Source organism: Tachysurus vachellii, chromosome 26 (assembly GCF_030014155.1).
Source record: "Tachysurus vachellii isolate PV-2020 chromosome 26, HZAU_Pvac_v1, whole genome shotgun sequence".
NCBI classification, from domain to species: Eukaryota; Metazoa; Chordata; class Actinopteri; order Siluriformes; family Bagridae; genus Tachysurus; species Tachysurus vachellii.
The window spans coordinates 6336638-6363888 of record NC_083485.1 but is presented as its reverse complement, the minus strand read 5'-3'; the positions used below and the strand labels follow the sequence as shown (position 1 = coordinate 6363888).

The following is a 27251-nucleotide window of genomic DNA, read 5'->3' as shown; positions in this document are numbered from 1 at the left end:
TTGAGTCATTGCCCACCGCATCCTCAGATCCACTGTTCCTGGCTGACAGGAGTGGAACCCCATGTGGTCCTCTGCTGTTGTGTCCCATCTGCCTCAAGGCTTGGCAACTCAAATAACCAACCATTGCAAAAACAAAACGTTAGAGCCTTCTTGTCAGTTTGAACCAGTGTGGCCATTCTCGGCTGACCTATCGCATCAGCAAGGTGTTTCTGCCGGCACAACTGTGCATGAAAATCCCAGGAGATCAGCAGGTTCTGAAATACTCAAATCAGTCCGTCTGGTAGCAACAACGGCTAGTCACTGAGATCACATTCCCCCTTCCTGATGTTTGATCTAACCCTTAATTAGAGGACTTTACCTGCATCTGTATGATTCTCTGCATTGTCTTGCTTTTGCCACCTGATTGGCTGATCGGATAAATGCATCTTAAAAATATTTATCACTTTCACATTGTTAGTGAACAAAAAATAGACTAGGCTTAAATGGCTTAAAAAAGCAAACGAGCAAGCAATCCAACAAATAAGTAAAATTTAAAATAAAAGCTTAATGAAATATGAGGTTGTAGCAATAAGAGTGCCAAAGGTGACTATTATTTTATTCCCTGACTGCGGCAGTGAACGTTAGTTATTTGTTAATATTGTCTTGGGTATAATGATGCATAGCATATGGCCTTAAGACTGTTATTAACTGTGTTTCTCCCTTTGTTATCCAGAAATAATTTTTTTTGAACAGTGGATTTGATTTTAGACAGCAGCACATCACAAGGGAGGCACGGTGGTTATCACGTTCGCCTCACACCTCCAGGGTTGGGGGTTCGATTCCCGCCTCCGCCTTGTGTGTGTGGAGTTTGCATGTTCTCCCCGTGCCTCGGGGGTTTCCTCCGGGTACTCCGGTTTCCTCCCCTGGTCCAATGACATGCATGGTAGGTTGATTGGCATCTCTGGAAAATTGTCCGTAGTGTGTGATTGCATGAGTGAATGATAGTGGGTGTGTGTGCCCTGCGATGGGTTGGCACTCCGTCCAGGGTGTATCCTGCCTTGATGCCCGATGACACCTGAGATCCCCGTGACCCGAGGTAGTTCGGATAAGCGGTAGAAAATGAGTGAGTGAGAGAGTGAGCACATCACAATATTTTAATACTTTATCATGAAGTTTATTGGTACATTTGATATTCTGGAACATCTGTGACTCATATGCATGTGTGTTTATAATTTAAAGCAAACGTAAACATCTAGTCTAGTCCAAGTCTAATTCAAAGCCTAAGTTAACCTTTTTTCTTTTTTTTCCCCCTCATGTTGGCACTTTGAATGTTGTGGTATTGTGAGTGCACACTTAATGCACTTTCTCACCTTCTTATCCACACACACACGGTGCCTCTGGAACGCTGAAAGCCTCTTGACCATACCTGACAGATCTAAGGCTGAGGAAAAAAAGTCGAAGGTGGAAGCAGAGTTGTGTGAGAGACTGCCTTTAATGAAAAATAGCTGTTCCACAGGAAGACTCAGGTCTTTAAATAAAAATCGGAGCTTGGGGGGACAGCTCACTTCCCGCTTTCCTGCATCTCACACTATTTCAGTTTATTTGTTCTGCTAAATTAGATTTAAGAGGTATTTGATTTTGCAGGCTTTTGGGAGGTCGTTCTCTACATATGAGCATGTGCAGACCAAACCATACCAAGCAATACTGGGGGGCAATACATGGATTAAAAAAAAAAAAGAAAAAAAAGCCCCAGAAGTCAGCACATAATGGACGGACAAATACGAATCATCTTCAAAGCTGTAAACACAAGCAGCAACATGCTGAATAAAATCACGGCTAATAACAGCATGTTAATTGAAAGGTTACCTAAAGATGACAAATTTAAACCAGTGATTCTGCACAATTCTAAACCGAACTGCAAAAAGGGGGAAGTATTACACGCTGAAACCAGAGGACAGGCGGCCGAGTGGTCCAAGAGAGCAACGTTGGCTGACTGTCTGGCGTACTCTCTCTCTCCAAACAAAATAAGGAAGAACATTCAGGGTAAAATGAAAAAGACAAGGTTTTCTAGTAACACACGCAGCTTTGTGGTAGTTCTACTCATCTAGCTTTCTCTCACACTTCTAACTGACTAAGTTACACAGGTTTCTCTGTGCTTCTCCACGAATATATTGCTCATTGAAGGCTACTTAAAAAAATAAATAGTTATGAACCTGTACAAATTCATAAAACATGTCTACTTTCACATGAGATTCATATTAACCACAACTGTGGAATGCGACTTGACAAGGAAATTCAATGCTGAACACGGACATTTGTTGGCCTCTGGGTGGAATAAAAGAATAAAAGTTAGCATACTCTGGTGCTCAGGTGGTGGAATCTACTTCCCTAACCCTAATACTAACCCTAGGATTTCCTAACCCTAATCCTAACCCTAGGATTCCCTAACCCTAATCCTAACCCTAGGATTCCCTAACCCTAACCCTTCAGGTGATTGTCTTTCAAATGAAAACCAAAGGCCAACGTCTTCAGCCAGCACTTAATGTGGACTACATGCTGTTTATTTATGTACTTATTTATGACCTCTTTGTCTAACGGGGTTTTAGCCTGACAGGATCCTGACTTGTTTGTGCTAATTAGTTTTTGACGGCGATTATAAAGCGCTTCTATACATCTCTCCGGATTACCGTTTTACTAAGTGAAGGCACATCAGCACCAAGGAGTAAGCTTAATTATGTCGGTCACGCATTAACGAAATACATAAACTCATTAGTTTAATATTCCTGGAGGTACCATTACCTTCCTTTAGTGAAAGAGACTGATGAAGAGAAGAGAATAGAATGTAAGAGAGATGGAGAGAAAATGACCAGGGTATTCCCCTTTTTTCTTTTGTTCCTTTTTAAAGAAGATGAATTGAGAGTCACCAATAAAGAGAAGTGAGAAATGGAGATAGAGAGAGTAGAAAATACTAATACAAAGAATGACCATTAAATGTGTTCTCTGCGGTCTTCTGTACAGATCGTGTCGGAGCTCGTCTCAGTTTTTATGACGACGTGTTTGCATCAGACATACTGTATTAACCAACTGAAGTGATTAAGCTTACGTCTAATACAAGAACATCTAACAATCTTGATCAAATCATGAGAAAAACACACTTGGCTTGGCTCCATTAGACACACTTGACTGCTTTAATTGCTGCATTTGTTAAACCTGGCTCTTCACCCAGCATGACTCTCAGAGAGAGAAAATAAAGCAGGCCTCGAAATAGGATTAAAGATTTCTGTGTCATATGGATGAATATTTGTTTTCCTCCAAGAGAGATTTCCAAGCATATATATTTGCATTTGGGTAATAATTTACCTACAGCGACATCTGATAGCTTAAGGATCACCCCATTAATAATCACCAGCAGCTTTTATATATTTAATGGTTCTTCCATAACCATTAAATATATAAAATATATTCTAACCAACCATGTAATAGTGTGAACAGTGTTATTTTAAGGAAAGCTTCTCATACAGTTTTGTAAAGCACTTTTAACAATGTACGTTGTCTCAAAGCAGCTTTATAGAAGAATAGAGGCAGAATACAAATTGTAAAGTTTAAAATGAAGCTACTTTTTATCTCTAACGTTTATCTTTAATGAACAAGCCTGACTTTTTTTTCTTCTGAAAAGTCATAAGCCTAATTATACATGATCCATGCAGTTCTATTGATTTTCTATCAAGGGATCGTGCACCCCATAGACTACCGAATGTTTTGTAGCCAAACCCTAAACTCCAAATATTCATTAACACAACATGAAACAGGAAGCCGCCCTCTTGTCCAAAGGGGCCTCGAGATTACCATATCAGCATCTGAAGCTCAGCGGGTGTCCGTCCTTATTTAGTTCCTGACTTTATTTTCGCTCTCAACTCTCTTCAGGCAAAGTCTATTCCCCTCTTCCTGACATTTGTATGTCTCGCCGTGTTGAATTATTCACCGTATTTTGCATGGCTAAATGTCAGCACCTCAGAACAGCTCCTTATTGTTTGCAGCTCTTTCAGTCGAGAGAAACAGAAGAAAAAAAAAACGGAGAAAAGGAAAATGACGCTAGGCAGTAAATGGAGGAGTGAAAAATATGTTTTATTCTTCAGAAAGCATATTCACAATGCTCTTTCCTTTTATACGCACATTTATAGTGATGCTAGTTGACTATTAGCATTTATTTATTAAACAATACTATATTATTGTGTCATACAGAACACTTTATTACTTAAAACATAATATATTAAGCCTTCTTTAATATATTTGTAATAAATTACAAATCATTTCTTATCATTATTATAGACTGAAATTCATGCTACGTTGTTGTTAGACCTCAAGAATTAATTTTTGTTTAAAAGTAAACTCCATGGGATGAGTTGCCTTTTTTGACGTTGAAGACTCGTATTCAGCTTGAGATGTCATACTGTACTTCATCAATCACACCAGGTTCAAACTGGTTCTGAGCAGCTACTTACCTCTTAATCAACAAGTTACTGCTCTCCACAGACAACATGGCCATAATGTTTACGCCTCAAGGCAACAGAATCAAGCACTTTCATTAGCCTTTTGAACCAGTGCTCTAACAGGAAGCGTGTCTCTCTCTGTATAATACGAACCTGTGATTGTTATGTCATTTGCTTCTTTTTGAACTACTCTCATACAAAGTAATCATTGAAAATGCAGATGTGAGGGACTACTGGGTTTAGTGTCCTGATAACAGGAACGCAGACTTCGGCTCTGTGTGTTCGACAGAACGATTCCTTACGCACATACCACAGAAAACCCCATACATCATTCTGCTTTATTGCAGGCTTTTGAAATCAAAATAATGGACATATTACTTACAATTATGAAAAAGTGGCTAATTTATTCCTTAAATACACGTTTTCAATTTTTTAATTAAAAAAAGTAATGTATAAAGCCTTCTATATATAAACTTTTCTGCTCACCACGGCTGTAAAGAGTGCTTGTTTGACATACTGTAGCCTTCCTTAGAGCTCGAACCATTCTGATCATCTCCTCTGATCTCCACCTCTCTCGTCTACAAGACCTGCAGTTGTTTTTATTTTCTTGCTCTACACCATTTTGTGTTAACTTGTGCACGAAGATGCTTTGTATAACTATCTAACAATTAATTTTTCTTTTTCTCCAATTCTGCTACTGTAGAAACTCGGGACTCATCCGAATAATGATGGTGGAGCTGCTATGCTCTTGGAGGTATTTTGTGCCCTTTAAGAGAAGGGACTTCTGATTGGTCACGTGTACGAATCCCCAGCAACACACAATGCAGGATGTTCCAGTGCTGCTCTCATTTTTGTTTGGATTTATGGCACGTTTTTATTTTTATTTACTTCCTGATCCGGCCTCTGTCCTTCATTATGTTGTTGCACTAATATGCTCACCTGCTTCCTATTACCACTGGTTTTACTCTCTCTGTTTGTGTGTTGTGTGTATTGACTAAATGGGTGCAAGTAATTGTGCTACATATATATTTAACAAAGTTGTAGTAGTTTCAGCTACACAATGTGTGGTTTGGATGTCTGATGTATATGGCAAGTCATCTAATTCTACAGGATTACATTCTATTACATTCTAATTCAACAGATTCTACAGGAACTGTGACCTTGAGCGCTTATGACGATCACGCTAAATGATGTGAAGTTCATGGTACAGACTCATTCATTTGCACAACTTTCTTAAATGAACGATCTATGGTCTGTTTTTGTAGGGACATAGATTTTACACTTTCACACCCCTAAACATGATGCTGAACAAACCAAACTGTGATTGGTTACTGTACATGTCAGTCAGACATCCTCTTGGGTGCTCCTTTGTGGCCAATAAAAGCTGCTATGGAGTCAAGACCTTCTGCTGTCAGTTTGAAGGTTTGGCCACAAAAGACTACCTACTTTCTTTTTCATTTTGTTGTGATTTTATTTTTTTTTAAATTCTCTTTCATTCCATATGTCATTTCGATGAAAAATGAAAGATTCAATGTAATTTGCACTAGGTTATAGTCTCATTTTCTTCTCCTCCCTCAGAATGGATAATGGCTGTTTTAAAGCCTAAAGTTTGAAAATTCAGGAATGAGCGATTGTACCGCACAGCATATTGCACATAATTCTAAAGCTGTGCGCTTCGCCCTTAGATCTAACCTTAGAAATAAAAATACAGACGTTCTATGACTTATGAGTTGTGAAGGCCTTCGCTCTCTCATTCCATTCGCCTCCTCTCCGTTCCGTACTTTCTCATCTTGCTTTACTTGCAAATGTTGCCCTTCAACCTGTCCTTAAGAAAGGAAAGGGTTTCAATAAGCTACATGGTGGTCATAAATACATACTGTTGTAAGCACTAACAATATGAAGCCACAATATGGAGGGGAAAAAATAATGTATTATATAGCATGGCTGGTCTCCACGATTATTATACGACATCAATATTTGGTGGCCGTCAGGGTAAAACACTACACCTTCTGGGGAAATTGCATCTATGGTTTAAAAAAAGTGTTAGGCGTATTTACAAGGAACACTGCGTGAAAGATTTATGACAGGGAAAAAATGATACATGGCTGTTTTGAAGATGTGTTTATCTATACAGTGCAACTTTCTATAATTCATGGCTTAATTCACGTGCATGGAGTATAATCGAATTATCTCGTGAGCTCGGGAAAGAGGCGGAAAGAGGAGTCTAGAGAGCTGGAGGGACTGAAAAAAGAGCTTGACACAAACTATTTACCTAAAAGATAAATTTACGTGTGCACACTGCCGTTAACGAAGGCGTTCACATAATAAGTCGGTGTTTTCTCTATGCCGTGTTTTATTGCATCATTCTCCACCCCAAACACCCCTCCCACGCCTTCCTGCATACTCTAATTTAATGGATGGCAAGTCTTAAATTAACACTTGAGAAGAAAAATACACAGCAAAAGAGAGGCACAAGCGCAACGTACACGCATCTGAAGGACATATGCTTGACTTCATTAGTCCTTCGTTGTTGGATGAGCAGCGTCCCGTTTTTGTTTCTTCCCCACCACAAATATTAACGTTTTCGCAATCTGTTCTGTCGCTGGCAGTGACACAATCTGGAGAACATCTAATAAATCACAATTATGAAAGCACAATAGTGCAGCGCTCAGGCAGAAACACAGCTTCTCTGCTCTTGCTGCTAGTCTCGGCTGAATGAATTGATTAGCTATTAGCCAATTAATAGTCAATTGCACCTCATGTGCAAGTCCAGCAAAATACCCAGCTCATGCGTATAAAAATCAAATAGGTGTTTTCTTTCAGCTCTCCTTGTACACTTTAAACTTTTCCGACAGGGAGAACTAAACTGAATAGCCTTAAAAAAAAATCCTTAAAATTCTAATAGGCTATGAATGAGTTTGAAAAACTTTTGTAGTACAAGGAAAATGAAGAATGGCATGTGTATGTGCTAATGCCGAGCAAAGCTACTTTCAGCAGGGATTCGTCACAAGCCTAATTCTATTTACTAACCTGAAAAGGATTTAAGCAGCTAAATGGCCCTGAACGGCGCCTATTGCAACTGGCATTCAATTGCACTTTGAAGTTAAACAGATTCATGAATAAATAAATGCACTGAGCTCCTCCTCCTCTCCTGGGACGGAAAAATGTCTTGACCAAGGCTTTTCCTTTCGTTCCCTCGCTCGTCTTTCTGCTTTTGATCCTCTTACAACTTTCTTTTTCACGTGCCCTGACCTTTTCCATCGCCCCTCTCCTCCTTTCTGCTCAAAGTGCTTTATTAAACACCTCCCTGGTTCTTGCCTCACAATTATCTCTCTCTTTTAAAGCATATCAGCTCGTGTTTGACATTAATTTGCAGCGTAAAATCCTTGCACTGAACTAATCGCTTTTTATGCTCATAAGGGAACTATGAAGGTTTAATTTGCAACACATTAAAAGAGTCTGAGTTCCTGGTAAGTGTCAGAGAAAGTAGGGGAGAAAAAACAATTAGGAAGACAAAGGGAACAGGGAGCTATGTGGGTTTTTTTGGTCACCTTTCACGTCCCACTTACCATTCAGCTCTCATATAAGCACTAACTATATACAGACATTTTGATTCATTCCAGTGAGTCAAGTCATTTTACTCTGATTCGTTGAGATTCGTTCACTGATTCGTTCACCTGACTTTTCAGTAAGTTTCATCATTACAGTGTCGCCTTCTTTCTCTTTCAAATAGACCTGTTTTGAAAGAAGAACACTCACAGGTGAATCAAGACCTTGGAAAGTTAAGACAGTCTTTTCACAATCATAATGCTAGCACAACAAATGGTCACAAAATCACAGCACTGACACATAATCAGATAGATTTGATGTCTTTTTCTTACAGTAACCTTACGAACTGTATGAAAGATGTACCTTTATTGACCAAGCCGACATCGGTGAGTCAAGTTCTCATTTGTTCACCAATGTCAATAACCTGTTTCTTGGTTTTGTTCTCGAACCTCAAGTGCTTTTTCACTCAGAAGGAGCTAAACATCACTAAAGCTAACCGGATGCAGCTAACTGCTGCTTATGCTGCATGTCAGGGCAGCGTAACACAGTGCTATCAGCCCTCGTCCGCATACATGAGCTAATGATTGGGTGTTGTCACTATTATTTACAGGAGTCTTTCTTCTGTGAAATGCCATCTCTCCCACCCATGCATGGCAAGCATTGCCAATTTTTACTAAATTAACTCCTAGCCATGGATCCCGGTTTTAATAAGAGAACAGACTTGTGGTAATTTAATGGAAGTTAAGGTAGTATTTTCACCAGCATAATGCAAGCACAACAAAGTATAAAATTCAGTGAACTGGCACGTGTCACATTTTCAGCTATATTTGATGTACTTTTCAGACATTTGGTGCAAGCAGTAACCTGTAAAATGTGGATGAGTTCCAGCAAATACATTATCAAGAGCTATGGTTAGGTCATATTCAATCTTCTGTCAAATCCAGTGCGGTGACATTTTCATAATCCGATTCAGATTCGCTGATGCTCTATAGATTCCACATTAAAATTTAAGTTGAAGAAATAACACTTGCTGATGTTTCTGGCTGAAGTTATGCCGTTTTTGCTGCTCACTCAAGCACACAGACGAATTCCACAGAGGCTCATAGCCTCTAATGCCATTCACTGGCTAAATTTGATAAGCTATTCTGGTATTTATTTGGGTTTTATCTATTTTTTGTAGTTAATATATTGGTTCTGTATTGATCCGTATCCGTATCCTAATGCCTCTATTCTGTGAATATTTTAAGTAATCACTTTGCCATCACTACAGTACTCCTTTACTACAGCTAAATATGTGGCTTTATATATATAGAGTCGTTTTTATCAATTGTGTCAGTTTAATTGGGTGAAGTACCCTGTTTGTACTGAAGTAGGTTTATGCGGGTGATTTAGACGGCATGTCTGAATAACTGGGAAATGGGGCAAGACTTTTAAAGGTTTGCTTAATGTCAGAAAAATAGGGCGACAGTGTGGTGCAGCGGTTGGCCGTACTGTTCCCACTCTCGCACATGTACGCTTCACACTCTCGCACATGTACAGGTCTAGCCTATATTATCATTAATTAGCCAGGGGCTGGTTAACAGAGCTAATGAGAAAGATAGAGGTGGTAGTGAACTCGGCCTCACCTACGCAGGCAATCATCTTGCTATGCAGGCCATTAAATGGGGTAAAGGGAGGGAGTGCAGGTGAAACAATAAGACAAGATGACAGGGCAAAATGAGATGGAAATTAGACAGGGATGGAGGTGCGAAAAAAAAAAAAGAATATATGACATCCTGTACTTAGCTGACGGATTGGACGTGCTTGCACACAATCTGAAAGCCTCTAACCCCGTGTCCTGTTTTGGACAAACTGACCCACTTTAAAGTTTTACTGAAATTGGAACAAAGCTCCAGCATTTGTCACATGCTCTCTAATTAACAAGCAAAAATAAGCACAAGATTATATTCAGGTCATTTTGACCTGAAAGTAGTCATTTGAATTAATAAAAAAAATTAAAGGATTTTGTTCTCACAGACCTGTTTCTGGATGACAAGTCCCATGCTGGTTACAGTCACATGGAACACAGGGGGAATATGGTCCGCCATTAGGACGATCTCGGGTAAAACCTGGTGCACACAGCTCACAAAACTGTCCCATGAATCCCAGTGGACAGGTGCACACTTCAACCCAGGGGGCAGGTGGTGTGAGGAGGGTGTTGGAGTAGGACTCGGCCAATGTCGCAGAGTTCAATGTCACACCAGAGAGCTGGGAGGTATCTGTGGATGGAGAGAAGGTCAAATGTATTTATCATGTAAACAGAATGTTAAACAGACAACTTTTACCTTTCAGTCTGATAATATTCTCATTTTTTATTTTCAAAATTTTCAAATTTTCAAATTTCAAGACGATCAAATTTTAAACAGTATCAGTATGTTCATTAAATATTAGCCACTGCAACTGAGATAATAAAGTTTCTATTTCATTAACGCTGTGATGTCAAATCAGCATGGCTGCTCACAGCATCAGAAATAAACAAAGTAGAACTTTTACTTTTAATTCTTTTATTTACCCTGATCAGCCATAACATCAATCCAACCACCTAATATTGTTTAAGTCCCCATTTTGTTGACAGACAGAGGTCAACATGCACACTTGGACCGGTCTGTAGCTATGCAGGCTGAAATGCACTGCCGATTCTGACATATTTCTGTTATTTAAGCCATTTGGCAGACACCCTTATCCAGAGTGACTTCTCATTTATCTTATTTATAAAGCTGAGCAATTGAATGTTAAGGGCCTTGTTTAGGGGCCCAGGAGTGACAGCTTGGTGGCCTGGGGATTTAAACTCAGGACATTCAAATCAGTAGTCCAACACCTTAAGCACTGAGCTACCATTGCCCCCTAGCTTGGTGGACAAATGTTCTGTGATCTGAAATGGCGGTTAGAATTACAGTTTTTAATGAATATACTTTGTGTGCTTATGTCAGCCACCTTCACACACATACAGAGGCTCAAAGTGCATCCCAGTTTACATACTAAGTTACTGTTCTTTGGCATTTTGTAGTATAAATAGTGTGAGGTACCTGGATGATGCACTTCACATATGTGGAAAGTTGGACACTCAAAGGCTACCAAGAGCTGACATTGTTTATGAGGAAAAAATGTCAAGATGCCAGCGTTGTGTGTGATTTCATATTAGTGATCCAGATGGTACTACCCTTCTAAAATTCATACACTAGACAATTAAGTGCATGGTCTATGGGACGCAGCTATAGTTTGCTTCATAAAATCTAATTAAGCAAAGGAAATGGAAAAATGTTGATGTGTCCTTTCAGACCAGGAACTCCCAGAGCTGATTCACTAGCACACATTTTCCTGCTTCTATATAAGCATCATTTATTTGCTGGTTATTCAGACGTGTTAGCAGTATGGGGATACTTGCGGAAGAGGACTGCAAAGCACTACCTTCAAACTAACATGTTTTTAGAACATGTACATTTCAAAGATTAATGACACTCATTTGACGAGGTGTAGCGGAAGATATATTAGGCCATTCCTTTAAGCAAAAGCATTCATACATCAGAGTAAAGGTTAAATGGTTGGGTTGTCTCAGGTGCGGTGACAGACATTTTGAGTTTAATTGACTTTGGACCAGTTTGGTCCCTTTTGATATTGATCCTTCCCATGAAGAAAAGCAAGTACATACAGGGCAGAAAATTTAAAGAGCCCAAGGCATTAACATAAGATACAGCAGTCAAGCTAGCGTTTACTTATACCAAGTAAACAAATTAGATTAGTGATTATCATTGATATTTCTTTCAAAGTGCCAACTTACTGGGGGATTGCTAACATCTTTTATATGTAAAATTGACATGCTCCCCTCCCCACAATTTATAAGCTGATAAAACATTCCAATCCTACAGGAAAGGTGATGTACTACATAACGTTAATAATATAAACCATAGAATTTTTAAAAACAATCTAATTTGACAAATATGAAAAAAATCTGCCACATTCATAAGCAGTCTATAAAAGCACTTAAGTTGAAAGAATTATCTCTAAAGATCAAAATATGACTTTAGGCTGCTGAAATCCAGCAGAACTTCCACAAAGTCAACCTTACATCACTCTTTATGCTATGAATCCAACTGAGGATAATATCATCTACTCAAGCATGTTACATTTCAGTGGCAGAGGGTATTAAGAATTACAACCATCTTCTAGATGGGTTTATTGATTTGATTTTCACACATCAATACGATGGCCAGAAATGTCACATTCTTTAATACTGGCTTCCCCAATGCCCAATATCCCTTACCTCTGAGTAGGATGGGAACAAATCTTGGTTCTTTATTAAAGAAAGATGAATTTACATTTATTAAAGAAATTCAAAGTCCATCTTTAAATACTAAAATGCCTATGATTGCTGAGTTGAGGTTTGATTGACAATTTTAAATAACAATTATTATTTTTTAATAATAAATATTCTGTCCGTCCAAGTATTTAAAAACCAACAATCGTTTAGTTGGTAACTTGTCTGTAACAGAAAAATTTAATTGAAAAATTCAAAAGTAATTTCATTACAGTTTAAAATGACAGCTCATACAATTTCTAGCAGCTGTGGAAAAAAGTCAAATGTCAGTATGTTTTGCGAAAAGTTGATTTAAGAGCTTATCAAAGCCAAATTGTATCTTGCGAAAACTTTTTTTCTCTGATAACCAGAACTAATTGTTACGTTAGGACTAGGTTCAGTTTACAGTTGTGTTTTTGTAGTTAGTCATAAAGGCCATGAGCTACAACAGACCTTTGTGCCTTTGAACTACTGTATGACGGGATGTAATATGTTTAAATAGGCTGCAGGTTCTCTAAGAAATACAGTAGGTACAAGAGCCAGCAAACCCCTGCTGGCATGTCTGAAACGTGAATGGTAGTGAGTGAATAAATGTGTAAAGAAGTGATGGTGGTGTAGAAGGGTGTATGAAAGAATATTAAACAATCATGTAATATTAGGTCATTTTTCACTAGTCACCTTGACCAAATGTCACGCTGTGATACGACCGTGAAGAGCGTAAACTCTTAAGCTGCTGACGTGGTAACAGCAACAAAAGTGACACTCCGGCAGCTTTGATTTATGTGAATGACAATCAGACCTGAGCTGTGTTACTATAATTGAATAAGCATGTAAGTCATAGCCAGGTATAATGATTCTAATAATGATAATGCAGTAGAGTCGCACACTGCAGCATATATGTGTAATTGTCCCTTAAGGCAACATGTTTATTTTGGTACTCGAAATGCTATCATGTTTTGCTATCAAAAAGAATCAGAAAATGTGCAGTTGCTAAAACTTATATGTATCAGGGTGGAGTACTCAGGGTGGTAATACTTTAAGCACTCTGTATGGTCAAATGTTTGGACATTCGAGCGTCACACACGTGATATGTGCTTTGAAGACATTCTAGGCAATATTGTGTGACGTTTGGGGAAGATCCAATTATGGGTGTGATGATCATGTCCACATACACTTGTCCATTTAGTGTATGTTTTTTTTTTAGTACTCATTTGTACCTGATGGTCTGGAACTGGTCTGTTCAGTTCCAGATGGTCTGCAACTGCGCATATGCTCAAACGCGTACATCCTCCTTTTGTCACTCGCCATTTTCCTATCGGAAAATTGTAACATGGAAGAACCACACTACCAGAAAAAATTCCAGAATGCACTACATCTATATGATGCAGGCTTGACTCAACTAGTTAGTAATCTACAAGATGGTGAGGATGATAGTGTTGATAGTGGTATTAGCATACAAGATAAAAGCCAGTAACAGGTTTCACTGCCTATTCCATGTTACCATTAGGGTTCTTATATATGTAGTACAAAACATAGCTCAAACTCCAGAACACCAAACATTGCAAATGATTAAATATGAACCAAGAAATAAATTAACCAAAAGCAATTATTGCATCTAATGTAAGTTCAGTCAGGACCACTTGAGTCAAAATAAAGACAATTCTTTGACATATTTAAAATTTTGATTTGCAAGCTTATAAAATTTACATTTGGCGGTATGGCTCTGTTCTGAATTCCCCATCCTTTTCACGAGCTCCATGAAAGCTAGTCAGGGAACAGCAGCAGCTTCGTGGGGGGACAATCTCCCATTTAACTGGGAAAGCAGCAAGATAAAATCCCCCATTTAGAACAGAGCCTGCATGAGTGACAACAGAATGACACTGATTAAGTTAAACACAAAGTTTCAAGGAGGAGCTAGGGGAGGAGGTGGGTTGCAGCAATGCAGAGGAAACAGCCAACCAGACAGACTGAAAAAAAGCATTTAAATAGGGTGCCCTGTTTGAAAGGGACTAATAGCGCGCTTAGGAATCAGATCAGCTGATGGGCATGGTTATACAATTGACATCAGCTGATAGCCGAGCTTGACAATGTGGCCTGCCTGAACTGACGCTAAACGCTATATTTCAGCCCCTCTTATAAAGAAAACAGCAACAACAGAATTTCATAGCCCAATCATAAGCTAATCCATAAGCCATCCATACCTCAATGGACAAAAACACAGTCTCACCAACAGTCACATGTACATGGAAACATTGGCTTCAATACTCTACAAAGCATTAGTCCAACAGGCTAAATTTAAGAAAATGCAGACCAAAGACTGAAGGTCTGGCTTTAGGCCCCCTTTCAGGTAGCCCTCCAGACTTTTTCCAATTGTTGGTTGCAGGGAAATAAACTGACTCCCACTTGAGCAACTATGATGGCTGCCCCTACGGCTCAAGCCAGAACAGAAGGTAGTGGAACAGCAAATACAGATACATATCCAGATGATACCTGAACCCTCACTTTTTACTGTCGGGTATTAAATTATTTACAAAACCTTTTTTTCTGTTAAAAGAATAAGTGATTGAATCTTGTAAGTTCAAATATTTGAAGTTTGCTTTTTTCCTCACTGGTAAAATAGAGGAAAGTGAAATATTTATAAGGTGGTTTTACTGGGGTGGAAACCAGAGAACCTGGAGGAAATCCAGAAGTATGAGAACATGCCAACTTGACAAGAGGAGGAAATTAATCCACAACACCAAAGGAGAGGGGCAAAATTGGTAATCACCAAGCCGATATGCCCCCTTGGCATGGATGCTAGTTAGCCATATTTCATGCAAAAAAACATCTCTGTTATTTTCACCCCTTTTACTCATTTAAGTGCAAAACATTGTGAATAACGATATTGTTGCCTGAAAGTTCTTAACACGTTTTCAATTTATGAAACAATTATAGATTTTGTTTGGTACATTTGGTTAGATTACATATTGAAATTTGTTTTTGAAATTTAATATATTAACCTAATATATAATTTATATATATATATATATATAACAGCAAAAATATAGTAATTAATTAAAAAAAATCCTTTAGTATTCCATGATACATGCATTAAGTTTGTGAATTTTCTCTATATGTTGAAACTTCACTTAAGCAGCAGGAATCCACAGCCATTTTCAATGCTGTTATTTGTTTGGTTTTTTAATGAGTTTCTGTAATGTATTCTATAATTCCTCCCTATCTCTAACTTTCAGTCTTTGCAAATCTCTGCCCTTTATTGAATAACCAACATGCCAACTCTCAACTCTCTCTTTTCTTGTTGTTTTTTAACCCTCTTATTCTTTTTACCTCTCTCTCGTTCAGCCTACTGATGCTGGCAGAGTGAATTTTTCAACATGTATATAAATAAAAGAAGTGGAGATCAATTAATCAGTATAGGCTAAGGGGAGCAGAGGAGAAACATAGGGGAGGAGAGACATTTTTTCCCTCAAGTACCCAGATCTCTTATGCATATTAATATCTATGGTATACACACACACACCATGTTTACATATGGCTACATACCAACATAGATGTACACATTCTGTGGAGCCATTTTACCATGCTATGCTATATCTAACCTTTAGGGGATCGTTCCTAGACATTGCTGCACATAGGAACTCGCAGAGAAAGTCACACACACACACACACACAGCAGCACATCTCTCTATGGAAGTGTTCATGCAGCAATACCTCAAGCTGTCAGTGTGCATGTGTGTGTTGAAAAACAAAGCAGCCAGGGTTGTGATGGGACATTTGACAAATGAATAATAATGGCCTAATAATCCATTTCCAGTGGGAGAGACATAGAAGCTTATTCTTTTCTAATATTATTTTTCTTCCAAAGCCTTTGGGTGGTATGTGAACTCACAAGGTTGTTCAAGGATTTGTTTGGGACACGCGCCATTAGTACTTTCCTCCTTCTCACATCTATGTGTTTCTGTGTGTGAACACATGAAGCACATATTTCTGTTATTTGTTGACAATGAGTTCTCTTTATTTTTAGTGCAGTTCAGAGTGAGCAAGGGCACAAATGTTGGTCTTGAGTCAAAAGGTTCTATTAAGAAATTTAGTTTTACATTTAGGTGTAAACGGAGCATCTTTTACAGCTGAGAATGTAAAAAATACTTGAGCTGTAACTGTATCCCAACGATTTTTCAGAGTGAGGTCTGGGATGGGGGTATTATTTATTCTTTTTTGTAGTTGCAGCAATGGAAGTCATAGTTCAGAATTCTCAATCAGTTAGGGTCTCTTGCTCAAAAAGGTTTGAGAGCCCCTACACTACATTCGAAACTGCTTATTGAGGCACAACCTTTGAGGCATGTCTGTGGGCAACTGGCTGTATATTAAGGCTGGATCAAAATGCAAGCTCTGAGTTAGCTCACAGGTGCTAGTAGCCACTGTTGGACCACTGATCAAGAGCTTGACCATCCACCGCTCACCTAAAGGCTTGGATCCTGCCTTAAAGCCATTTTTACCTCAGAACTAGAAACAATGCTACTTATAGCAAGTTTCTATATCAGGCATTGGAGCCTTTAAGACTAGCTCTGTGCATGCTCGTGTGTATTTTTATCCTTTGAGTCTATTCTGCTGCTTGTTGCAATCGGCATGCTGGTGGTTTCTCGCTCGAAATCACTACAAAATGCAATGATGTGCAGACCGACCACAAAACAGCCAGTGGGCTATGTTACAGCTTGTAGTCCTACTGCAGAATCTGTTTATGTTTCCAAACTTAGTCCAGGAGTTCTAATTCTATGTTCTAATTCATTTCCAGATTATTGACGTTCGCTAGAAAATGTTTAATGCACAAATAATGTAGGCTCATTTTATATTAAACAACACAGAATTTACTTTAAGGCTTCGAGTAAAATATGTTTATATTCCAATAGACTTAAATGATCCTAATAGTTTATTAATATATCTATTAGGATACCACATGTAGGCATTGTTTTTTCTTATTATGTTTGGAAACCCTTGCAAAAACAGACACTCAATAGAAAAAGAAATCAACACTCACAGTTTTGTCCTCCAACATTGCTGATGTGTAGTGCAGTCATGTTGCTGAGCAAATGTCGAAACTCAAATGGCGTGAGAGATGGATTCACCTTGCTTTCGGTTAACCTATCAGTTAAAAAGAGAACATTAAAATCTGGAAAATTCATATAGCCATGAGTGTGTGGTTTGTGTTCATGTCCATGCGTAGGATACACAGTGATGCTTTTATTGCAAAGTACTTCCATACAGAGACTGCATAAAAAGAGATTTGAGATGGTGATGAGATGTTGTGTTTTTGTATAGAATTTAAGGCAGGCTTAATACTGGCCAATGCAGAATTAAGGACCAGAAATGCAAAAGAGAAAGTGCAATGAAATGCATTATAACATGGACAATAAAGCTCGGCTTTACAGTGTCTAGTAAGCATAAGTCTTCATGCGTCATAAGGAATTAGTGGTGATTATCATATCATCAGTGGTTCAGAAAATATAAAATGGTACGTTGACCAAGAACCATCATGAAACAGGTGAACACAATCAGGCAACAAACTAATGAATGGAAAGCATATTTACACAAGAGCATGTCACTACAATCAACAAAAATCTAGACAGAAACAGCTAAACACAATCAGGCAGCAAACCTATGACGGTCTTGGATTGGGGAAAGGTCTATAGTCTTCATAATTTTTTTTGTTTCCTGCTGTGCTTAAATTAACTTTATAGACAAACAAACATTTGTCCTGATCTCAGTACAAGATTGACGAGAAGCTTAGCACACTATCACTTGGTTTGTTGTTCTTTGACTCTTGGAGTTCTTAGCTGCTCCCTCAGCATTTGAATACACTTCTTGCTTCAGGCCAGTCTAAATGCCCCCTAGGTGTGAATGTATTTGTGAATGAGGGTATGTTGTATTATGTGATGGACTGGTGTCTCTTCTAGTGTGTAGTTCTCCCTCATGCTCAGCATTCCTGGGATAGCCTTGAAATCCACTTCAATTCAGACCGGAATAAGAAGGTTAACTTATATAATGTACCAAAAATGCTTTGCGATCATGGTCGGAAGTAAAGAGTCTGAGTAAACAGAAAAGAAGTAACTTCTGAATTTATGGATGTGATAAAGCGGGCTCTTGAAGACCAAATTATGTGCACAGAAGCCTTATGTAAATGTAGGAAACTATCAATGATAGCTGTTGGTGTCTGGTATCCCCGCCCCTTTTCTGGGTGCGTAAAGTGTTTAAAATTCCACACTTTTTTATTTTTTTTTTGGTTAAATAAGTGCATCAATCTAGCACTTGAACCGCACTTCTTCATGTTGGAATATGCAGTGAAAAAAAATCACACTATGTGATGAACAGTAGGGTGAAAAGGGCACATTATAGCTTGAGAAGTACCAGCTTGGTCACATGATTAGTAGTTTTTATTAAATGTGTGTTATTGAAATTAACTTATGCTTGACAATATAATCTGAGTGTAAATTTCAAGCTTAAGGAATGCCAACTGATTTTTCAAATAAATTCATTCATATCTTGCTTAATATATGAAGCCCAATGTACACATACATAATATAAACTCTTAGACACTTACCTGAGTGTAAAGAAGTTATGAGGGTTGTGGCTAGTCTCGCTGTCCTCATACTGCGTCGAAAACACGTCAGCTCTGACTGACAGTCCAGATCCTTCAAGAACCATGGTGACAATCTTAGGCAACAGCTCACGTGATTCAGCCGTAAATGACAAGGTAAGATGCTGGCCATAACTTAGAAGTTGGTTCCCCAGAAACTTTGCTGTTAGACAAAACAAAGCAAAAATCCTCCTCATTAGCTTCTTCAAGAGACTTATTTTCAGCAGAGATTGTTCTTAGCACAATGTAGCTGTAAGTAGGGAAATGATGTATGCCGGAAGATTTGAAGTATAGAAGTGTGATAAAGACTTTAATCAGGAAATCTAAATCCCACAACTGAGAGAAAGACTAGGAATAAAGGCTACATCTTTGCTCTGAAGACAAGTAGAAGGGTTCTCTGATGTCCTGTCTCAGTCTCAATGTTTGCTGAAGCAGCAGTGTATGTGGACAGTCTTGTAATTGGCTTTCATCTCATCTCCCCTCATTAAAGACTTCAAAAAGCCCCCACAGAATGCTCTTAAACACACACACACACACACACACACACACACACACATGCACACACACAAACATTTGACTATCCTTTCTGAGACCACCCAAATGTTCCCACAAAATTAAAATTGTCAGATATTCATATTCCTCTGAAAACATTTGAGGTTTAAGACTTAAAACCGTGGCCATACACAAACGTATATAACTCATTATATGAAATATTGTTTATTCATTAGCATGCAAATCCGTTTGGGTAACAATACAGTGTCTGTCTTTATTTAGCCGTTTGATGAGATTGAAGCTTTTCATTACTTCTAATGCTCTGTCTTTATGGTGGCATTAAAAGTAATGACTAGAATTGAAAACGCAGTTGTCTGTGTTATTGTCTTTGACTTTCAGACTCTTGTTAACGTTCACTTCAGTCAGCAAATGGCAACATTTACAGCTTGGTGGTCCTAAACAACACACAGGGAGCACTTAAAATGTCTCGTCGCTTTAATCTGCCATTTACATAGCAGCCAGATTATTTGTAAGAAAGAATTTCAGGAATCCATTTTGTAATGTTCATGAACAAATAGCATAATGAATGAAAAGATACTACTGTATGTAACAGAATGCGATGACTTAGAGCGACTATAGTGTTTATAGCTGCTATAATGTAAGCAATAACAGAAGCTATGTTTTACAGTAACATTAAATACAGAAATATTAACTATAAACAGTTAAGTCACGTCAAGCCATTTTCTAATACATAAAAATTGTAAACATTGGCACACAATTATATATATTATATATATTATATATAAAAATATATAATAAAAATATTATATATGCTAAATGCTCACCTTACATATAATTGGATAAGAATCCCATTTTTATAGTAATGAACTAGGCTTGATTTCATTGCTTCACCCAACTGGATTTAATGTACTTATTCATGCAAAGTGCTGCATAGAAGTCTTCTATGTATTCAAGTTTGATAAATATTGTCAGTAATGTTTCATTATAAAGTCCATCAATCAACTCTATGCTGACAAATCAGTAAAGACTGAGACTGCACCAGATCAGACAGTCCTGGAGACTACCAGAAATATCAGATCTGATCTTCTTCATCTTATACAGCTGAGAATTTCTTTTAGTGAAGTTTGTGAAATGTCTTGCCAGAGACAAAACGCTGCAAAACATTCTCATCCTAGACAAAAAGACAAAACAAAGTCTTGTTAAACACATACTGTGTGTGTGTGTTTTTCTTTCCTGTCCCCAGCTGCTCTACCTGAGGAACTGAGGCTCATGACTCATCTGTGAAATGAAAGAGGATGGGACTGAGCACCTCATAGCTTCAGAGCTCTCAGACTGGAACATGGTATCTGACCTAAACACACTCTTTATAGACCATTTTTTCTACTTGAAAAGCAAACATCTCTCATGGGAAATTCTCCTTACGACAGAGTAAATTAGTTCATAGAGATGAATAGTAATGCCAGAAATGCTGCAAGCAGCCCAAAATACTTTTATGCAAGATTTAAGTTTAAACAGGAGTGTAAACAAGTCATTTTCTTTTACATTTCTCAAGTGCATTATTACTACATCACTAAAATAGCAGTAACATTACTCAAGTCAGGGATAGAGTAAATAAACCAACTTTAGTTTCTTTTGTACGTGTCTACAACTGACACAACTAATCGGAAGCATTCTAATCTAATCTAAAATATTTCTACTAGCGCAGCCAAATGCTGATGTGGTTTCAGTAGCATTCTGGATTTTTTAGTCAGCTAGCTAGCTAATGCATGTTTCTTGCTCCATAGTTACCAGTCTAGCAAAGATGCCTTTTTCACATTATTCTAAGCATTACCTATAGACTAGCATTAATTATGCTTGATTGTGCATACACTATATAGCCCAAAATATTTTGACATCAAGCCAGCAAACTTGTATTGTGGACATTCCACTGTATAGGACGCCTTTTACATTGACAGCATTTGGCAGACAACCTTCTCCAGAGCGACATACAGTACATTTATCTCATTTATACCATTGAGCAACTGAGGGTTAAGGGCCTTGTTTGGGGGCCCAGGAGTGGCAGCCTTCTGTTCAGTAGTCTGAACCCTTAACTACTGAGCTACCACTTACAATTTCTCTTCACTGGAACTAAAAATGGGCCAACTCACATTCCAGCACAATAATGCTCATGTGCACAAAGCGAGAACCATAAAGACATGATAGGTTTGGACTACTGGACTGCCCAGAGCCCTGTCCTCAACATTACTGAACCTTTGGTTGAATTGGAACACTGACTGCACCCCAGTCCTCAGTCAGTGCTCACTAATGCTCTTGAGTTTAAATGAGCATGTCCACTCAGCCATGCTCCAAAATCTTATAGCAATCCTGCTAAGAAAAGTGCAGAATACAGCAACAGGAGACTAAATATGGAACGGATTTCAAAAAGGGCATGGTCAGTTATGCAAAAACTTTTGGACACATTGGGTATGTAAGGTTAGGTAAAGTGATGAAGTGAAAAAAATGAACTGTTTTTTCATTGTGGCAGATATTACCCACATTTAATTAACCTCAGTGTTTGGCCATTTTAAGAAATGATGAATTTTTGGAAAATGCCACACACAATGCACTGTAAATATACGTATCATACAAAAACTGAACATTAACCAGTTCGAACCAAACCAAAACTAAAATGCAAAGCTGAATATAAATATACAATAGACATAATAATATTGCTTAAATTGCTACAACTATGGCAATCTTGATGATGTAAAATTGTAAAATCATGCAGAATGAAACATACCATCATATCTATGTCTGCACTGTTGTGTTGCTAGGCCATTAGCATAGAGGGTAGTTATTTGGTTTTTCATGGCACGTAGGGTTTGACAGGGAATAGGTAGAGCAGAAAAAAGAAATTACAGCCATTGGGGTTGAAGAAAAAAAACTAAAACTTTATCTGAAAGATAAGAGAGTGAAACAGAACCGAAGAGGCCCTTGACTTCGAGCACGTTCTGTTCTCTCTGCTATTCAAGATCAAATGTGATGAAACACAGGTGCTGACCTTCTCTTCATCAGACAAATTAACCGTCACCAAAGTGATGAAACCTGATGACATTTACTGAACTTTGTCTGAGCTTAGCCTGCAATCTCACTAGCAGCAAATTCATTGATATAGTTTTCACACTGCTGCTTGAGGGTGTACGTTGTCTAGATATTATTTTTTTAATTAAAAACCTCTGATAAAAGATAATAGTTAAAATATATGTTCTATAACTAGGCTGATTTAAATGTTTTTTTCTGGTTTCAACAAATTCTTCAATACATTTAACAATCACATTATCATGATTTTGTACCAAAAAACCTGAATTCTGTCCTACCATCAAGAAATATCAGAATGTATAACTACACATAAGCTATACTCTTGGGTTGTAGACATCTAAATGTGTCCAGTGAAAAATACAAACCCCAAAAGTATAAAAGTATAACCTACACATGTTGACAGCTAAACACACTGCTATTCTGAGCAATTAGACCCAAAGCAATGTTTGACAAAGAGCCACTTCTTCCTGAAGTTTAAAGTATTGTAGAAAACATATCAAGCAGAAGTGGCTCTTTAATATAATTTGCTTATGAGAGTAGTTTTTACTCTTGCTCAAAGAAATATGTGATAATGTCCAGCCCCTTCTACTGATAGAAGCCTTTCAAATATTGATATAAAGAATAAATATATCTTTTTTTTTGTATGTAACATGCCCTCTTAAAAAGCTAAATTCCTCGTATGTGGAACTTACATTAACGTTTCCTATAATAGCTTACTCAGAATTACATGGTTTAATAATCTACTCATATTTTGGATCTGCTTCTATTTTTCTATACTCTAGAAAGCATAAGTCTTCTCACCCCATTACCTTCAGGCTAGCATTTCCAGTGTGGTTGGGATTGTCTCTCGGGTATCAAGCATCATCTGGGATTTTCTAGTGACAGAGTAAATGTCTATGTGGACCAAATATGACTGGAAATTTGTCATTACAACTGTTTCAGCTGCAGGGGTATCTACATGAAGCTTATGGTCATCTAGGCTAGAGAAAATTCTGCATAACTGTTTTATCACTACAAGATAACACTAGCTTTTTTTTTCTCTTGGAATATTTTGGAAATTGGTAGACATATAAATTGACCTGATCTGTGCTTACCTTGCCAATGACACTACACCTAGGAGTAAATAGGTTTGTGTAATTTCAATTTTGAGGCCATCTTCTGCAACCTAGTATATCACTCACAACTAACGGTGGGTGATATTAGAAAACAATCTGTACAAACCTGTCGTTAGTTAAACCCTGGAAACCCAGAGCACAAAGGTACATATAGATGCTACTTTTGTCCGCTACAATCTGCTATCTGTAGAATACTTTAAGGAATCCAGCTACTGCAGAAGAGGAAATAAAATGCAGATGGTTACTGGGGAATGTAACAACCATGTAGCTTAGGAAACAATCCTGCTGAAGGAGTCCTTTGCTATACTTTTCTGCTGAGAGTGCTGTTTGAAAGTGTTATTCGGCAAGACAAGATGGTATGAAAAATAAGTCTAGCAAGAAATCAAAGGCAAATTCTGACAAAAAGGAACCTTCTAACTTCAAGTTGCCAAGGACAAAACTTCACTTTCACTGGTCTATGTGTCCCACATATTCATCCAAAATCATATTACAGTTGTGAAATTCATGTACACTGCTCAGAATAATTATCATAATTTCACAAAATGTAATCTCAATTATTATAGCTGCTGACCTGATGGCAAGATATGGTGGCCATAATAACACTGTCTTTGTATGCATAGCTAATAATTGGCCTTTAAAAGTTTTCATTTTAGCATTTTATATTCATGTGCAGGAAAGTAGTAAATGTGTGTCAAAAATGTAGCTGAAGGCCTAACATGTGCAAGGACACTGAATAACAATGGTGAAGGTTCAGAATATTTATATGCATTTGAAATACCTAGTAGACCACATAAAATATAAAAATCCAGAACATTTCATAACAGTGGTACCGCAGTTAAAATTGTTCAAGGCCATGTCTCAAGCTGCACTCCTTCCTCGAAGATAAGTTGGGAAAGTCTTCAATATAGTCCATGATTTCTGTACCTGAAATTTGCGCATGATAATGTTTGACATATTTGAATTGTTGTATGACCTACTGTATATCTAGATTTCCTGCCAATTCTGACCTGACAGCCCTAACACAACACTGACTGTGTGTCAGTGACTCACAGTAATGCAAAATATGAATCAAATTATAAAAATTGTTTCACTTGACCATTCTTTTTTAAACACAAAATGATATATGTTGTAAATTAAAATTTGGCCCCTATTAAAAAAGAAAGATTCAATATACAGATCCATCAATTTAAATTCATGGTCTATTATGTATACAAACAAAAAATATTAATCATACAAATTCTTCTAAACTGTGTCATTTGCTGGAAAAATACGTCTAATACTGTTACAGTATATTACCAAATTTTTAACTAATGGATTTTTACCTTTGGTTTGTTTTGGCTAGAAAAGTGCTTCATGAGCTGGTAACAGACTCTTGAAAAACCTCATAAGAAAGTGATGCATTAAAGATTATGTGCTGTGCAGCAACTGCCATCTCCAATGCCTGAATCAGCCTTTACTTTAACGGTCCCAACTGTGATCCCAAAGATTTTTCTTTAGGTTTGCTTTGGTATCATTCTTTCTGGCTCGAGCTGTTCACCCTTAACGGCTGCCATTGCTGCAAATGCCTGAAGCAAGTGCTCACACACTGGACACATCTGGGTCTCAAACCACATCACAAAGACTGGTTTCAAGAGAACACTGGTATGTTGTTTACTGCTAGCCCTTCAATCCATAACCATGATTTAAGAATAAAGATTTATAATAATTCTCTAAACTACTTATATATTCTCTTAAGTCTAAGAGCTCGGTTTATTTTATTTAAGAATGACTTTTTTTATGTTTTAAACTTAACAGATAAATAATTTATCTGCTAGGCTACTCGATTTGAATCCATCTTTGTGAAGTTGCCATTAACGTGAGTAACATTTTTTCATTTTGTTTCGGCATGGCCAATATAATGAGGTGATAGTATAAATTCAATAAAGGACATTCTGAATTCATTAGGTAGAGAAAGTGACCCCCAACTCCAGCATTAGAACTATTAGAACCAGCATTGAAAAGCCAATGCTAACATTAAGTCCCGGCCACCAGAGCACTAGTTTTCACTGATTCACATGTCTAACCGATTTGGTCCACACAATGAAACTATTTGCCCCAAACTAATGAGGCTTACTGGGTTGCTTGTTAAATATCAAACATCAAATTAGCTAGGCCATTGGGGACATCCGCAGCTGTAGTTAGCTATGTACTGTAATCTTAGTGTATTAGGCAAGCACAGGGTGTGATAACTATCCATCCAGTCTTTCTCTCAAATCTTGTTGTTTTCCAGAAACAGCAGTCATATTTGGAGGCTGAAAAAATCTACAAGGCGCCCTGTGTATGGCATTTGTATCTATAGGCAAGATAGAGGACAAAATGGCCCACTCAACACAGGACACATGCATGAACTAATTCTGACATTTTCTATAGTGAATACAGTGCAGTGGAAACATATTTGCCCCCTCCTGATATCCTGTATTCTTTGTCTCACTAAATGGATTCACATTCTTAAACGAGAAAAACATGAGGAAACACACAACATCTAAAAGTTTTTTATAGTATATTTTTTAATGTTAATGTTCTGTGTTTTTCTGTGTCTGAGGCTTTATTCATCAACATTGAAATTCCTTGTACACTTGAGTATACTTGGGAAATAAAGATGCTTCTGATATGACCCATGTGGGAAAAGTAACTTAATAACTGCCACATTTTGCAGCAACAACTTCAATAAAATGCCTTTATTAACTCAAGATAAGTCTTTCACATTTCTTTGGATGACTTTTGGTCAACTCATCTTTGCATAATTGCCATACTTTAACCAAATTAAATAGGTTTCTAGCATGAACTTTCCCATATACTGTAAGGTACTGTCACAGCATCTCAATGACGATCAAGTCTGGACTTTCACTAGGCCAATCCAAAATCTTGATTTTGTTTCTTTTGTACCATTAATAAATGGACTTGCTCTTGCAAACAACATGTTTGATTGTTGTAACAAGTTCTTGTTGTGGAATGCTGTGCTAGCTTTATTCTAGATATATTGGGACCTCTGTCTTCCAAAAAGTTTCACTTTTGATACATCAGTCCACAGAACATATTCCAAAAGTCTTGCGAGTCATCAGTTTGTGAGGTGAGCCTCTTGATTAAACCTTACCAGACTGATATATTGCAGGAAAGATCTAATTATGTGATGTTTAAATTTAGTAGTACTGGCCTCACTGTGCCTAGTCCAGCTGAACCCTATCGTCAGTTAGCTAAAGGGCAGTTACTTTTCCCCCTTTGTAGCCTGAATGTTTCTGGATTTGTCCTCATCACAGTACTTTGAGAATACTGGTTAAAGTGGTAAATGACTTACTACTACTACTTACTACTACAATTGTATTAATTTCCACCACTATGCTGACAGCAAACTTTTTAAGAACACCTAATTGAGCCCCAGGCAGTTGTGTTTTCATTATGGAGTAACCTGAATGACAGTGTCGTTTGCATCACATACAGCACTGAAGGACTTTAGGTCAGATAAATAAGTAGCATATCCTCTTTTCTGAAGACTGAGTGACATCTTATCTATTATGAGCCACCAT

General features: G+C 37.7%; 1 protein-coding gene across 2 annotated transcripts in view; it reads right to left on the bottom strand.

Annotated features, from left to right (window-relative positions):
- Window positions 1-27251, bottom strand: part of lamc3 (laminin, gamma 3) — a 107058-nt gene that overhangs the window by 26010 nt on the left and 53797 nt on the right. For both annotated transcript variants that reach the window (XM_060863065.1, XM_060863066.1), the window contains exons 10-12: window positions 18947-19145; window positions 17387-17490; window positions 10037-10276 (exon numbers count right to left, since the gene is read on the bottom strand). In XM_060863065.1, coding sequence (XP_060719048.1) covers window positions 10037-10276; window positions 17387-17490; window positions 18947-19145 — 543 coding nt within the window. The remainder of the gene's footprint in view (window positions 1-10036; window positions 10277-17386; window positions 17491-18946; window positions 19146-27251) is intronic.